Raw genomic sequence first — 14,884 nt, 5'->3', positions numbered from 1 at the left:
TGTTTTCCAAGTAAAGACTAGTGTGTGATCATTGTAGTGATGTGGGCTATAGACGAAGCTGACTGCCTCAGCAGGAGCCTAGAGCATCTACTGTCCTGAGACTCCACAAAGGGTCCCAAAACACCAAGTGATGGGAAGAGTTTGAAGTCTATTTCACCCAGTGCATGCTGAGAAATTTGGAGTTCTCCTGGTTTTGACCTTCAAGATGATTTTCCTTCTGTTTTTTCTTGGATGTGACCTTTACGTTTTTCATCATACTTGCTCTGAAAACAGCCTGTTGTCAACAATCTGAACAAGTTAATGTGTGAAAGAATTCAAAATCACAGTTCAGTTTAGATCCAAGTTTTGTTGTTGTTGTTGTTGTTAGCCTTTCCTGAGGGAGAAAAACAGCAGAAGGACCAAAAGATAGACTCTAAGAGGATTGGGAAGGGTGGATGATTTATTCAGCTGTCCTTGAACATCAGAGCTGAGTAGTGAGGTTCTGGGAAGCCCACAGCGCATTCTTAATGTGACAGAGGATGACAGCACATGTCTTACACGGCCCAGGAATTCACTTATCTTCCCAGATCCTCTGTGTGTGTTCTAGGAAGGGAGGTTGGGAGGGGGCTCTCTGTCACTTTCTAGCCAATCAAACACATCCAACAATGATACCTATTCCAGAGTACTGTGAAGTTGTTTAGTGCAAAGGGTCAAGAACCTGGTAGTTTCTGTGGTGCCCCAGCCCCAGGAGTACCACAGCTGAAGCAGGAGTTACGGCGCCTTGAGAGCTGAAGGGGAGACTGAACTTTCGTCCTTGCAGCAGTGGAGGGAATAGTCAGTGGCAGCAAAGCTGGATTCTGGGTTGGAAGGTATGAGGAGCTGGCCAGGAGAGTATTACACACACACACACACACACACACACACACACACACACACACTGAATTACCTAGACAGTTGTCCAGAAATTAAACACATCAGCATACCATGGGGAGGTCTCTGGGTTCAGGAAACTGGTGCCTAAGTAGTTTGAATCTGGTCACCTCTTGCATTACTCTATTCTTGTTGCTAAATAAATAAATGCCTAAAAAGAAGCAACTTGAGAAAAGAAGGGTTTGCTTGGGCTCACAGTTACCAGGTATAGGCAGGCCGTCATGGAGTGGAAGGCGTGGTGGCAGGTGTCTGGGGCAGCTGACCACATTCCATCCTCAGTCAGACTCCAGATAGGTGGGTGCTGGTGTTCAGCCTGCTTTCTCTTCTTTATCCACTCTAGGAACCCAGCCCATGGGATGGTGCCAGGCCCATTTAGATCCAGTCTCTCAGTTCATTTAAAGTAATATAATAATCCCCTCACAGGTGTGCCCAGGGGTTTCTCTCCTAGGTAGTTGTAGATCCTGTTGAGCTGACAGTCAAATTTGAGCATTATACGCTGACATTTCAAAACCCTATATGCATTGAAAAATCAGCTCCTGGGAGAGGATAGAGCAGTGGTTTTCAATCTTCCTAATGCTGGACCCCTTTAATACAGGTCTTCATCTGATGACCCCCAACCATAAAAATATTTCTGCTGCTACTCCTCAGTGTAATGTTGCTAGTTATGAATTGTAATGTAAATATACGATATGCAGGATATCTGATATGCAACCGCTGTGAAAGGGTCATTCATCCCTGAAAGGATCATGACCCACAGGTTGAGAACCTCTGGATAAAGCTCCATGTACCTAAAACATCTGATGCCTTCTCTTTCCCTCCTCACAACACATCTTCCAGCACTTGCCTGCTCCAGACTGCTTTATTTTTTTCTGTATCCCACTCATGCATCCCTCTGCAGAGTCTCCTCATAATTAGGCATCATCTTTAATAAAGGGTAGCCCCTAGTTACTTTGCCTGAAAGTCTGAAGTGTATATTCTGAAACACAGGCGGAGGCAGATGCACACACATGCTTTTAAAGTCAAGTGTCGTTGGAAATACATCTTTGCAAGCACTGTCAACCTTCATGATGGACTCCCAGGTGCCAGTGCCAAGAGGACTGGGAAGACATATTGGAAGAATTCTTGCAGGTCTACAGTCATGCTATATGGATAGCCCTCTCTGCCTTGGTGACTTTATTGCTCTGTGAACTTGGGAAAGTCTCCTGACTTCAAGGGGATAGTTTCTTCATCTGGAAGTGGTAAAATGATTGCAGCATCTTCCCCATCACTCTGTATTCCGCACTCTGGGGAGTCTGTAGTTCTCTCACTGGAGGTAGAAAGGCCACCTTGCCTGCATTCCTGCATTAAATCAACACTGAGCTCTTCTCCATGGCAGCTGTTATGAGGAGCAGTGGACCTGCTCCTTATAAGGACTCCCTTGAGGACTTGTTCATGGATTTGGACTTGTTTGACTTTGTTCTTTCTTAATTAAAAAAAATTTTTTTTTTTTAAATTTTAAGTTCATTTTGTGAGGTGTGAGGTTCAGGTTCTGTTGCCTTGAAATGGGGTTAGGTGAGTAGACATAGTTTGCTCTGGTAGATGTTGGCAACCTGCTCAGCCTTTGAATTATTGTGGGTAAATACTTCTTGGTTGGATTTGAGTCACCTCTGTAGATAGGCAGTAACATTCATTGTAAGCCTGGTTAGAAGCTCATGGCCGAGGAAGTGATGGGGCCTGGTAAGCAAGCTGCTGCCGGTGTTTCCTAGTGGACGTGATGCATGTATCAGGTTGTGTTCTATAGGTATTAATGTTTATCTCCATGTATCATTGCTGCCATTAGCTTTAGTCAGAGTCTCTTTGCAGTAGACATCCATCACTGTAGAAATAACTATTCATAGTTTTGGTAGTGATCATTGGATGCTCAGCCTGAAATGGGGCCTCATCCACGGCTCAAGGAGCTTCACAGAAGATGGGAAGAATGAGTGCCAAGGCCACACATGGTTCTGGAATGCTGTGGAAGTTTTTGTTTTGGCCTTTGCACTCTTGAACTCACAGCAGGCATGTTTCCCTGTACAAGATTGCCCCCCCCCCCATTCTGTCATAAAAAGGAAGGGGCTTGGGGGGCCCTGCCCCTCTCTGAGGATCCGCAAATGCTGAAGGTTGCTTGAGGGAGGGGGAAGGAGTGACATTTTTCAGTAGCGTCACCACTGGTCAGATAAAGTGCCCATGCACCTCTAAACAGCCCTAACAGAACTCAGGGAACACCAAAGTAAGACATGAAAAGTCTGACTACGTCTTGCCTTGGCGTACGTATTAATTTCTGGGATCCTCAATATCTACTGTTGTGCTGGGGCCTTGAGATTCAACGTTGATTATCCAGACTCAGCCCTTGTTCTCAGAAGCCAAGATGGGTGATGATGCTCTCATGGTATATATGTTTCTGAAACCATGGTATAGACACTTAATGCTGGATTAGGAATGGCCAGGAACCACAGTAGTAGCCCCATGGGTTATTAGAGCTGCCCTGTGGCTGGGGTGTTTATTGAACAGCTTGGCTTCTAGCTCACTCCACACCCGTTTAGATGGTTAGTCACTCCGAGTCCCCTTCACCACTTGCCCCTTCTAATTCAAGGGCTCCAAGTTGAGCAGTGATCCTGGCCTCTCTGAAAGAAAACCAATGATGGACGTGTGGAACTGCTCCCTGTGTCTGGGCTCCCAGTGTGGCTGCAGTTGGGCCAGTAGGCCCGGCCTCTTGCTAAATGGACGGTGGGTGCTCTGAAAAGCCTGCTCGTTGCTGCTTTGCCTGAGCATATAATAAAATGGAGCTGTCCTGTGAGACAAAGGGAGCCTTCTACAAAAAACTCAGCCTCCTGGGTCCTGAACAGCTGGGAGAGTTGAGAGGGAGGGAGACATATTGAGGAGGGCCTGGGTAACTCACAGAGAATGTGACTTCTGCAGAAGAAATGAAGTGGGACACCTGGTAACTTACCCTCACCAGCACCCCACCCCCTCACCAGCACCCCACCCCCAGAATAAAAAACAATAAGCTCCTGGGAAGGTTGAGTTGATTTACCTTCTGATGGGCCTGCTCAGCTTAGTGTATCTGAGTCTGCATGTTTAGAGTGAGCCCTGTATAACTGATCCCTGAGAGTCCTAGAGGGCAAAATCTTACAGCACCTCTAGAGAGCAGAGCCACAGAGTATAGTAGGCTCTTACTCAGTGAAGAAGCTACCTCTCTTCCCTCATAGAGGTACAGGTAAGACTGCAGAGACATGGAGGCCCTGCCCATGGCTCTGCTCACAGAGAGCTGAAGTACTCACTGGAACCTAAGATATAAGGCCCATCTTCATGTTGATACTTGGTTCTGAGATCATGCAGCCATCAGACATGGCTCAGTACCTTCAGAGCAAGGAGCAGACGTGAAGAAGGGGGATGAGGATTGCCATTTAGAATTGGGTGCACGGCCGTACTGTGGGTCTAATCAAGAAAGGATGAACATAGTATATCGTCCTTGCTCTCTTGGAGAGGCAAAGCCCCACTGATGAGAGATTGTCTGGCCTTCCTGTTTTGCTGTTTTACTGGGAGAGATGCAGAGCTTTCATATTGTGTCCTATAGAATGTTCCCGAATAGACTTCACTGGTAAATGCTACTGGGCTGGAGCCAGTTGAGATGCCAGCTCTGCCCCATAGGGGGCACTGTTTTTGCCTTTTGAGCTCTGATATGGGAAGTCAGAGTATCTTTAAGGTTTAGGTGCTAAGTCTCAGCCTCTCCACAAACACCCAGCTTTACATCTCCTCATGAGATCCTCAGATGTCTAGGAAGCATCATGTATGAGGCTGAGCACTGGACCTGAGAAGTGACTCTTGGGCTTACTAGAAGGTGCTTGCATTGGACAGGATCTTACCTGTCTTTGCTCCCCTCTTATAGAGTCAAGCATTCACAGTAAGATGAACTGCTGAATGCAGTAGGATGCTTGGGTGTTTCTATGACACCCAAGGCTAATTTTAATAACAAAATTACTCATCACTATCTTGTGTGCCTTTGACATCTCTAACTCGTTTAATTCTGTGGCAGTCTTTTTGTCTCTGTTTTTCCAAGCGGGAGACTGAGGCCTGGGCACTTAAGAGTTCTGAGTAGAACCATTAACAAGGCAAGGTGGGGTGGACCGTCTCCTGGTTCTGACTTATCAGACCTACATCCAAGGCATAGCTGCCCATCTTGACCAATGGTCAATGTTCATCATGGAGCTCCCAGGCTAGAGCTGGGCTTGCTTATCTCTGGATGGACCAGGAAGATCCTACCCTATATATGGAATAGTTTTTGTTGATATCTATATTTCACTGCTGGTTCCAGTGGCTTATCTTCTATAATAGATGGCATAGAAGGGTTTTGTGCGTGTGTGTGTGTGTGTGTGTGTGTGTGTGTGTGTGTGTGTGTGCTAGTCCACGCAACTTTTGTATATATAATGAGAGCAAAGTGTCATTAGAGTAAGAAGAAATTATTAAAAGGAAAATAAAGGAAAATGTTATGTATTGACAGTGTGTCCTGTCTGTTAATATACACAGAGTATTTAAGATCAGTATGAGAGCAGGAATTCAAACTGCAGTAATAGAAATAAAACTACCATGGTTGAGCCATAAACAGGAGTTGCAGAAGGTCATATGTGAATTTGGCTGTGGGCTTTCTTGCAGCTAAATGTGAAAAAGAATCCCAGTCAGACATTCTACAGTCAAGTGTAGGGGTAGGATACAGGAGTGGAGACAAATGACAATTGCCCAGAAAATAGCCAGGTAGTGAAGGAGCATGGGTCTTTGTCACGGTAGCTTGAGTGGCATCACTTGCTCAGGAAGTGTAGTGAGACTGCCCAAAGATCCTCCTCCTCAGTTAACATCACTCAACTGATAAATGCTTCAACCCCCTCTCCTTGCCATAGGGCAAAACCCAGCACTTAATGGCCATTTTGCAAGAATCTTGCTCATTTAAGAGTGGCATGAGATCCAGCTCACTGCTATGGGGCTTGTCAGGATGAGTAAATCATTGTGCACTTTGGTTTCAGATCCAGGCGTTGGCTACATAAGTGATCATCTTCCGTGATAATAAAAACCTAGCCTTTACATACAAGTAATTATTTAGGGAATTATTTGTTAATATCTATATTTCACTTCTGGTTCCAGTGGCTCATCTTCTATAATGAATGGCATAGAAGAATTTTTTTGTGCTGGTCCTGGTGACTTTTGTATATACAATAAAAGCAAAGTGTCATTAGAGTAAGAAGAAATTATTAAAAGGAAAATAAAGGAAATGTTATGAATTGACAATGTATCCTGTTGTGTTAATATATACACAAAGTAAATATACATATATTTCTTTATCTACATACATTGCATTTTAAAAATACTACTATGAAGGGTTCTGGGGAGGTGGCTTAGTTGACAGAGTGCTTGCCATGAAAGAATGTAGGTTTGACTTTGTATTTATACCATCTAAGTAAAAAGTGTGGAGGGGCACACCTCTAATCAGGTGTGCAGGTGGGGACAGGATGATCCTGGGGCTCACTGGCCAGCCGGGCTAACTGAATTGGTGGGTTCCAGGTTCAGTAAGAGACCCTGTCTCAAACCATTAAAGTAAGGGACAATAAAGGAAGAGGCCCAAGGCTGTCCTTGGTGTTGCATTCATACACATAAACACGCATGAACACATGCACCATGTGCACAGGCATACACAGATTTCTGTACAGTACACATTCTTATTCATTTGGCAAAAACTGAATCAGTGAATTACGGACCCAGGAGTAACAACCGTGCTGCACTCCCTGTAGTCTTGGGAGGTTCAGCTGCATGAGGAGGGACTTCCTTTGTAATGTGTCCCTGAGTAAGGATGCTGATCTCTTTGTGAGAGTTGTTCTGGGTGATGGAACAGTTCAGAACAAGATTCTCATGGCATCTGCTTATTCCTCATTCTTTAGAGCTTCTGCCTTGGACTGAACGAGCTGCCTGCGTTCCATGCCCTTTCTCCTGGGATACCAGGGGGAAGAAGTATTAAAGACTGACTAGGAAAGCTGCCCACGGGTATCCGTTTCTTCCTGTGGTCTGAAAGGTGAAACAGGGAAGTGACTGGCACAGATGTCCAAGGCACTCCTAGCTTGGGACTGAACCCAGACAGACCCCCAAACCAAATGCCCTGTCTACTCACCTTCTCCTCTCTAGCGGACTGAGAGGCAGCTATGTGGACAGGGCCCAGAAATGAGATGGTATATGGTGAGAGAGGGCACTTAGGTACCCTGGAACCAACCTTAGGCATCCTTAGCTATCAGGAAGCAGACATTTTGATGTGTGTGGCTTCCTGATTGGACGGGTGACACACTTTTGGATAAAAGTTTATCCACATAAGAACGTTTGGCTCTGCCCACTTCCAAGCAAGCCTACAAAGTTGATTTGTTGGTATCCTTTGAGCCAGCCCCTCCTTCATCCCACTCTTGACCCTACCATCCACTTTAGTTTGGGTTCTCCACTCCACTAAACTGTGTTACCCGATTTGCCAGAGAACTCTTGGACTCCGTGTTCTCATCTTTCATCTCATCTGATCAATGATTTGATCCAGTCTTACACTGGCCACTGGCTTTTCATATGTTCATTGACACCTCTCTATCTGCCCCTGTTCTGCCACTACAAGAGCACTTAGAATTTCAGAAGCCAGTGAATAAGCATGAAGAATTTCCCAGGGACTAGAAGAGAGTGGCCATCCCTTCCTCTCTACTGCATCTCATGAAAGGTATCCATGGTGACCTTCTCCACTGACTCCTAGTCCTGAGCAGTGCTGGGACATCTCAGGGTGTGGAGAAACTCTGTGACTCTCACCATTCACCAGGGGACAGACAGATACATAGAGCCGTCTGCAACACAGCAAAACTGCCTGCCCATTTATCTCTAGAGCTTAAAAAAAACTATTGACCGGAAGTGGTTAGGATTCCTTAACTATGTTTGCAGCCTTAGAGATGGCTTTGAAATGTTGAATAGTGGTGGGAAGTGTCCGCCATTTCTGACTCCTTTGTCCTGTTGGCAGTCCAGCTGCCACACAGGCTGCCATGCCTTCATTCAGTTTGAGGCTCGTTCTTGACAATCATTGGTGGTGTTTCTGGAGGAGTGTGTACGCCGCCATTTCTCGAGTTAGGAATGTTAAGGCATTATTACATACAATGCTCACACTGGCTCCCACAGCAATGGGAATGACTTGGTAGCAGGGGAGCCGGGGTAAGAACTACGCATTTTCCCCCTGCAGCTAAATGACTGTCAGCTTTAAGGCTTGTCTCCTTGTGTTTTCTAGATGCTCTAAGTGAAACCCATCAAGTCATCTATGAAAATGGTGGCCCTATCCTTAAAGATCTGTGTCCGCCACTGCAATGTGGTGAAGACCATGCAGTTTGAGCCGTCTACAGCTGTGTACGACGCCTGTCGAGTCATTCGGGAGAGAGTACCTGAGGCACAGACCGGGCAAGGTACGTCAGTGGTTATTCATTGGCTTCTGAAAATGTGGTTGGATGTCCCTTAACTCTGTAGCTAAATGGACACACTTAGACACATTTTAGACTTCTCCATTTCAAACCAGGCATGGAGCCTCACTTCTTTAACTCCATCACTCTGGAGGCAGAGTCCGGCTGGTCTCTCTGAGTTCAAGGCCAGTTTAGTCTACATAGCTAGTTCCAGGCTATCCTGTACTACATAGTGAGATTCTGACTGGAGGGCTGGGGGCTAGGGAATCGATTTTAAGTGGAATGCCTTTTTACATTACTCCCGGATAAGAACAAGGCTTACCTTGTCAGTGCCCACACTGGCATTCGCCCTGATGTGGATATGCCTGTTATCTCGACTCTTTAGGTGAACATCCTGCTCTGCAGTTCATACACCACATTTTGATGTCTCACTACCTCAGTCAAATAAAGAATAACATCCTTGCCTGATTCATACCGACGCCATGTAGCCTCAGCACTATGTAAAAGTCTGACAGTGCAAGCCCTTTGAAGGAGCTTCATGCGTTTTACCTCAGTTTGTAAAAGATTTTATTTTTAATTATGTCTATGTATGTATGTGCGTATATCTACATGCAGGATTGTGTATATGTGCGTGCAGGTACCCACAGAGTCCAAAAGAGGGCATGGTTTATGATACTCAGATTGCTGAATTTTGCTAAATTAACCAGAAATAAAAATTAGCTGACAGTCCCTATCTGACTCTAAGGTTTCTAAGGTTTCTCTGATTCTTTTCCATTCTTTTTTATTATTTTCTGACACTGTTAAAACTTCCTTTGGGCTGAACTGATTCAAGTTGTGGCGAAGGCCTCTATAGACTCAGAAATACCTTCCTGATGTGTTAGGGGAAGCTCACCCTTCTGAAGGGCTCCAAGGATTCCAGTTACATTAAAGAAAAGATGCTCCAGGGAGATGGCTCAGTCAGTAAAGTGCTTGCCGCGTAAGTTTTAGGGTCTAAGTTTGATACTGAAAACCTACATAGGATTAAAATACCATCACCTGGGAAGGGGAAACGGGAGGATCCCTGGGGCCTCTGCCAGCCAGCCTAGCTGTCAGCAAACAGCAGGCCAACGAGAAACCCTGTCTCAGTGAACAAGGTGGATGGCGTCCTGGGGAATGGCACTTGAGGCTGACCTCTGCCCTGCAGAGACATGCATGTGCACCCATCCCCACCCTCCCCACACTGGGAAAAGTCTAGGTGGGAAATGACCCTGCTCTCCTCTTGCTCCAGGCCTCTCCAAACTGAGTACATTGACGTAAGAGGCCTCTATGAGAAATACTAAGTTTAATTCTTCAACTGTTTTCTTTCCTTTGTGGTATTTGGTGGCATAAGCTTCACCTCATAAGGAAGTCCTCCATGGCTTGTTGTTGCTTTTTAAAACTCTGTTTTGTTATAAAGTGCTCATCATATAGCCCAAGCTGTCTCAGTCTTCCCACCTCAGTTTCCCCAAGGCTAAGATTACAGAGCACTCACCACCATTTTGTAGACCAAGCTTTTATCACACGCTCTTTTACTATGGCCCATCTTCCCTGTTCTGCCTCAGCGGCCCTCCCTCGACAGAGGTGGTTACTGCCTCCACTTTGTATCCTTCCCTGTGGTAGCCTGGGTAAGTGAGTCTCTGACAGCAAGGACTGGAAAATAAAGGCAACTTCAATTGAAACGTAGAGTGCTGTGTTCCTGATGATTCTCTAAATGCATGTGTACCTCCAGCCTACTGGTCCATATGCTCAAACTTTGCTGTGGTCATTGATTCTGCTGGGAGGCTCCTCCCAGACTGCCTCAGTGGGAGTGTGCGGTGCTATGCTGTTGGTAAGAAGCAGGTCGCTCTGGTGATGGATGGTATCACCCTTCTTTCTGCCTCAGTGCGCTTGGTCCAGTGATGGCTTTGTCCCCACTTGGCCTCCTCTTTTCTGTCTGTTTTCTAGCTTCTGACTATGGGCTGTTTCTCTCTGATGAAGACCCAAGGAAAGGGATTTGGCTAGAAGCAGGTCGGACACTGGATTACTACATGCTGCGGAATGGGGTATGTTGTTGATCTTGCTTTCTTTGTAATTTTTTAAATTTGTGTGTGTGTGTGTATGTATGTATGTATGTATATATATGGGCAATTGGATTGCATGTGTGTCTGTGTATACTTTCTTGGAGTCCAGAAGAAGACATTCGGTCCCCTGAAACTATAGTTATAGACTATTATAAGCCACCGTCTGAGTGCTGAGAATCAAACCTGGGTCTTCTGGAAGAGCAGATAGTGCTCTTAACCACTAGGCCATCTCCTGAGCACCATCTTTAAAAATCTTTCTAAATAACATTTCTTTATTGTGTGTCATTGTGTGTGCATGTTTGTACTTCATGGTGTGCATGAAGATGCCAGAAAAGGACTTTCAAGAGTTGGTTCTCTCCTTCCATTATGTGGGCCTGAAGAACTAAACAGCCTTGATGCCAGGCACCTTCACCCACTGAGTCACCTTGCTGGCTCACTGGTTCTATTTTCTTTGTGCGTTACTGCTGGAGGGCTAGCTATGACATCCTGCATCGTGACAGCATCTAATCCTAGAGCCTCTAATTAGTAATGCAATGAACTTGTGTGGCTGTCCAGGCGGTGAGGAGATTCTAGCCATCTAAAATTCTTGAAATTCTGTAGCCAGATTAAAATGGTTTGTGGTTAGTATGCTGAGCAGCCTTTCCATGCCAAATTCAGGCTTGGCAGTAGTGAGACGAGCTACATTCTCTTCCTGAGTAGGTATGAGGTGTCCCTGGGCTGCATTAGAAACTGAGGCTGTGTGGGCACTGCAGAGATGTCCTAGCACTGCCCGGGGCTTGTTTGTGAAGAGGAAGCTTGAACTGGAGATGTGGCTTTGCTAACTCTCAGTGACAGAAACCAAAGTTACCTCTGTGGTTTAAAGGATGAATAAAAACGTGGAAAGCATTTGTCCCCATTGACCCCCCTGATCCTGGGTTTCCTGGGCCTGCTGAAGTGGGCTTATCAGATTGGCAAGGGTTCCAAGAAGCAAGAGTGTAACATTCAGTTAATTTGTGGTATGTCTTCCCGTCTGTAGCTTCTAAGAATTATAATAAAAAAGTGGTCTCCTATTTTGAAGTAACCCCCCAACCGCATTCCTTTTTTTTAAAAAAAATCTTACCACCATCCTATTTCATCCTATGTCTTGTTAAACTATTCCTGCTTCGATATGCACCTAATATAAAGCTTTCTGGTGATATTGTTTATGTCTTTCATTTTGTAGACTACATATGTAGTAAAAATATAAAGCAAAGATTCTTAAGTAACATTTTAAAAATAAATGTCCATTTTGTGTGTGTGGGTAGCAGACAGAATTGTTCGTGATGACAAACATGGCTGCAGGTTTATTCGCACTGTCTGAAGCGCACCCTCTCCTCAGCCTCACTCATGACGCTCTTTCCAAGCCGTTGGGGCACATAGCCAGCATTCGCTTTAGAGAAAGTAGGTTTTGGTCATTGTAAGCTACAAGTACTCCTTCTTGGAGGACAATTTCATTATAAGAGATTTCCGGATTCCTTATGAAACCCATTACCTAGCTCTCAGAATTCTGTGTGCCAGTCACAGCAGCACCCCAGGAATACTTACTTTCCTTTGACAAAGGAAGATGTATGCATCTTCTGGACTTGCTCTCCAAAGAGAAGTACCCCCTAGTGTTGTGTTTTTCAACTCAATATGTGTGGGTGGGGCTTGTGTCTAGGACATTCTGGAGTACAAGAAGAAACAGAGGCCTCAGAAAATCCGAATGTTGGATGGCTCTGTGAAGACAGTGATGGTGGATGACTCCAAGACGGTGGGGGAGCTCCTGGTCACGATCTGCAGCAGGATAGGTGAGCAGCTGAGCCTTGTCCCTTGGCCACGCCCACCCCTGCAGTATTAACACATGAGCTCTGCCCACACCCAAGAGATTTCTGTCCTGTCTCTCCATTTGCCGAACATGGTATAACACTCCTCACCTAGCCTCACCAAGCCATGGTTTATTTCCCTTTGCAGAGTTTCTCAATGGAAATGATTTTTTAATCATTTCCACCTTCCCCACTGATGGCCACTCTTTCTTAAATTGTCATGGTAACAGCCAGTGTGACTAGCACAGATTTGTTTCGTATTGCTTCTTGTCATTTTCTCCAGAGACCAACCCGGCCTCTTACCATAGGGTGCCCTTTAATTGGTGCCTGAAAGCAGCCTCACCTGTCCTAACATTCCCATTGTGGAAGGGCCCAGGTCATCTGTACACTTCTTGATTGACAGGGTCATGCCTTGGTTCTCAAAAATTAATGGAGTCTAAGCATTGTGCTGTACACCTTTAATCCCTGCAAGCAGGGGGCGGGGATAGACAGGTCTCTGTGATTCCAGGGCCACCATGGTCTACATCATGAGACTATGTCTCCAAATAAGTAACTACATAAATAAATAAAACTTAATGGAGTCTTTGGGATGTGGCTCAGTGGGAGATGCTTTTCCTTCATGTTTTGGGTTTGATCTTAGACAGACAGACAGACAGACAGACAGAAACAGAGAGAAGTATATAGGCGAGAGGGTGTGTGTAAGTGTGTTCGTAGAGAATATTTTACTCAATACCTTGAATCTGGCTTCCCAACCTGATGAGCTTGTGTTTGTTCAGGAGCTGTGAGGTGTGTGACCTTCCTGGTCCTCACATGAGCAAGGGGCCCCTCCTGTGCTCTGCCAACATGGACCCTTTGCAGTACCCTTGGCCCTAAGTAGAAGTTGATAGTGATTTAATTATGTATAAATATAACCCAATTTCTGTTATTAGGAATAACAAATTATGAGGAATACTCTTTAATCCAAGAAACCGTTGAAGAAAAGAAAGAAGAAGGGACAGGCACACTAAAAAAAGACAGGACGTTGTTACGAGATGAGAGGAAGATGGAGAAGCTGAAAGCCAAACTACACACGGATGATGACTGTGAGTGTCTGTGGGGGAGGCTGGTGGCCCAGGTATACAAGCCTTAGGAGCCTGGATCCACCACTACCATTCACATGACTGAAAACTGCTTTTTGGTTTGTTTATTTGTTTTTGTTTTTTTTTTTAATCTGCAAATGTTCTGATTTGTCTCACTAAAAGAAAATACTTGTAAACAACTTTCAGAGTGATGATGATGATGGTTGACATCTGAAAAGAATCCACTTGTATCAAATATATAAATCGTGCTCACCATTTCCTACCATCTTGCCAAAAAAAAAAAATGTAATTATTGTTTGGGATCTAAAGGCAGCTGAAGAGCATATACATGTAACTAAGCAAGCTCCCTCTCCATCTCTCTCACTTTTCCCTTGGAATTCATGTGTGTATGGCTATGTGCGTGTGTATGTATGTGTGTGTGTGTGCATGCATGGCTATGTGCGTGTGTATGTGTGTGTGTGTGTGTGTGCATGCATGCTTGCGTGTGTTTATGTGATAAAGCCTTTCTTACGTTGTAATATCTGTAATTATATACTTTTTGTGTCCCTCTGAATTTTTCACATCTAGAGGCTTGCTCTGTGTGTGTGTGTGTGTGTGTGTGTGTGTGTGTATAGTAATAAGCACTCTTTCAGCAGGGAACTTCCATCAAGAAGTTGTTTCTGATGTCTTTGGGGAAGATATTTGTAGTCTTTAATACCTACCCCCTAGACCCATTATTTCCTTAGAGATTAAAATCATAAGATGGTCTCACAGGAGAGTCACTTCCAGAGCCACAAGGGTATCGTGTACAAAAGTAGCAGATAACGTCAGATGTCCCCAAAGTCCTGCTGTGTGGTCCTTGCTGCCCACCGTCCACTGGGAGGGGCTTAGTTCATCACCTGGCCTCCTTCCCTTCCAGCCCCCCTGTTCCTGCTGCAGCTCTGGGTGACATCATCACTTTCATAATGTTTATTGATCTTTGGAGGCCCTGCCATTTCCTCTGAGTCCTCCTCTGCTCTGTTCTCTTTCTACCTCATTAAATTTCCAGTTACAGACTTCTTTCCAGAAGCCTTTAGTAGACAAATCTCAAGGATTTATTAATGTGTACACAGTACCCTCCCAGGTGACTCTGGGAGAGGAGGTCTGTCAGACAGGTTACTTATGCGTTTGGTGAGGTTGGCCATAAATACTTAACACAGTGAGTGTGTGTGTGGTGTGTGTGAGAGAGAAAGAGAGAGAGAGAAAGGGAGAGAGTGTGTGTGTTGTGGGGACAGAGACAAAGAGAGACTCAGTGAGATGTGGAGGACAGAGGGCTTCAGGGACTGAGCAGAGGAATGGCTGATGTATGGCTGTGTACTACAGTATGAGAACAGGATTCTTAGGATGATGACAAAGTGAAGCTGGCCAGTGGTGACATCCTTCAGAGATGTCATCTCTAGCCTTTAGCTTGGAGTCTCTGTACCACCACCTCATGACTTGAATTTTCTCCCTATTTCCTATCTGACAGCAGAGAAACTTGCTATGTCTAGTGTCTCTAAACCATTTCACTA

General features: G+C 45.1%; 1 protein-coding gene across 3 annotated transcripts in view; it reads left to right on the top strand.

The window, feature by feature from the left end:
- The window catches only part of Tln2 (talin 2), a 412,083-nt gene that overhangs the window by 218,295 nt on the left and 178,904 nt on the right, over window positions 1-14,884 (top strand). For all 3 annotated transcript variants that reach the window (XM_076925417.1, XM_076925418.1, XM_076925416.1), the window contains 4 exons: window positions 8,213-8,384; window positions 10,341-10,438; window positions 12,132-12,261; window positions 13,206-13,358. In XM_076925417.1, coding sequence (XP_076781532.1) covers window positions 8,243-8,384; window positions 10,341-10,438; window positions 12,132-12,261; window positions 13,206-13,358 — 523 coding nt within the window. In that variant the 5' untranslated portion in view covers window positions 8,213-8,242. The remainder of the gene's footprint in view (window positions 1-8,212; window positions 8,385-10,340; window positions 10,439-12,131; window positions 12,262-13,205; window positions 13,359-14,884) is intronic.

The sequence above is a fragment of the Arvicanthis niloticus genome, chromosome 26 (genome assembly GCF_011762505.2).
Source record: "Arvicanthis niloticus isolate mArvNil1 chromosome 26, mArvNil1.pat.X, whole genome shotgun sequence".
Classification (NCBI taxonomy): domain Eukaryota; kingdom Metazoa; phylum Chordata; class Mammalia; order Rodentia; family Muridae; genus Arvicanthis; species Arvicanthis niloticus.
Note: the sequence above shows the minus strand (reverse complement) of the source record. Positions and strands in the feature narration are given on the sequence as shown.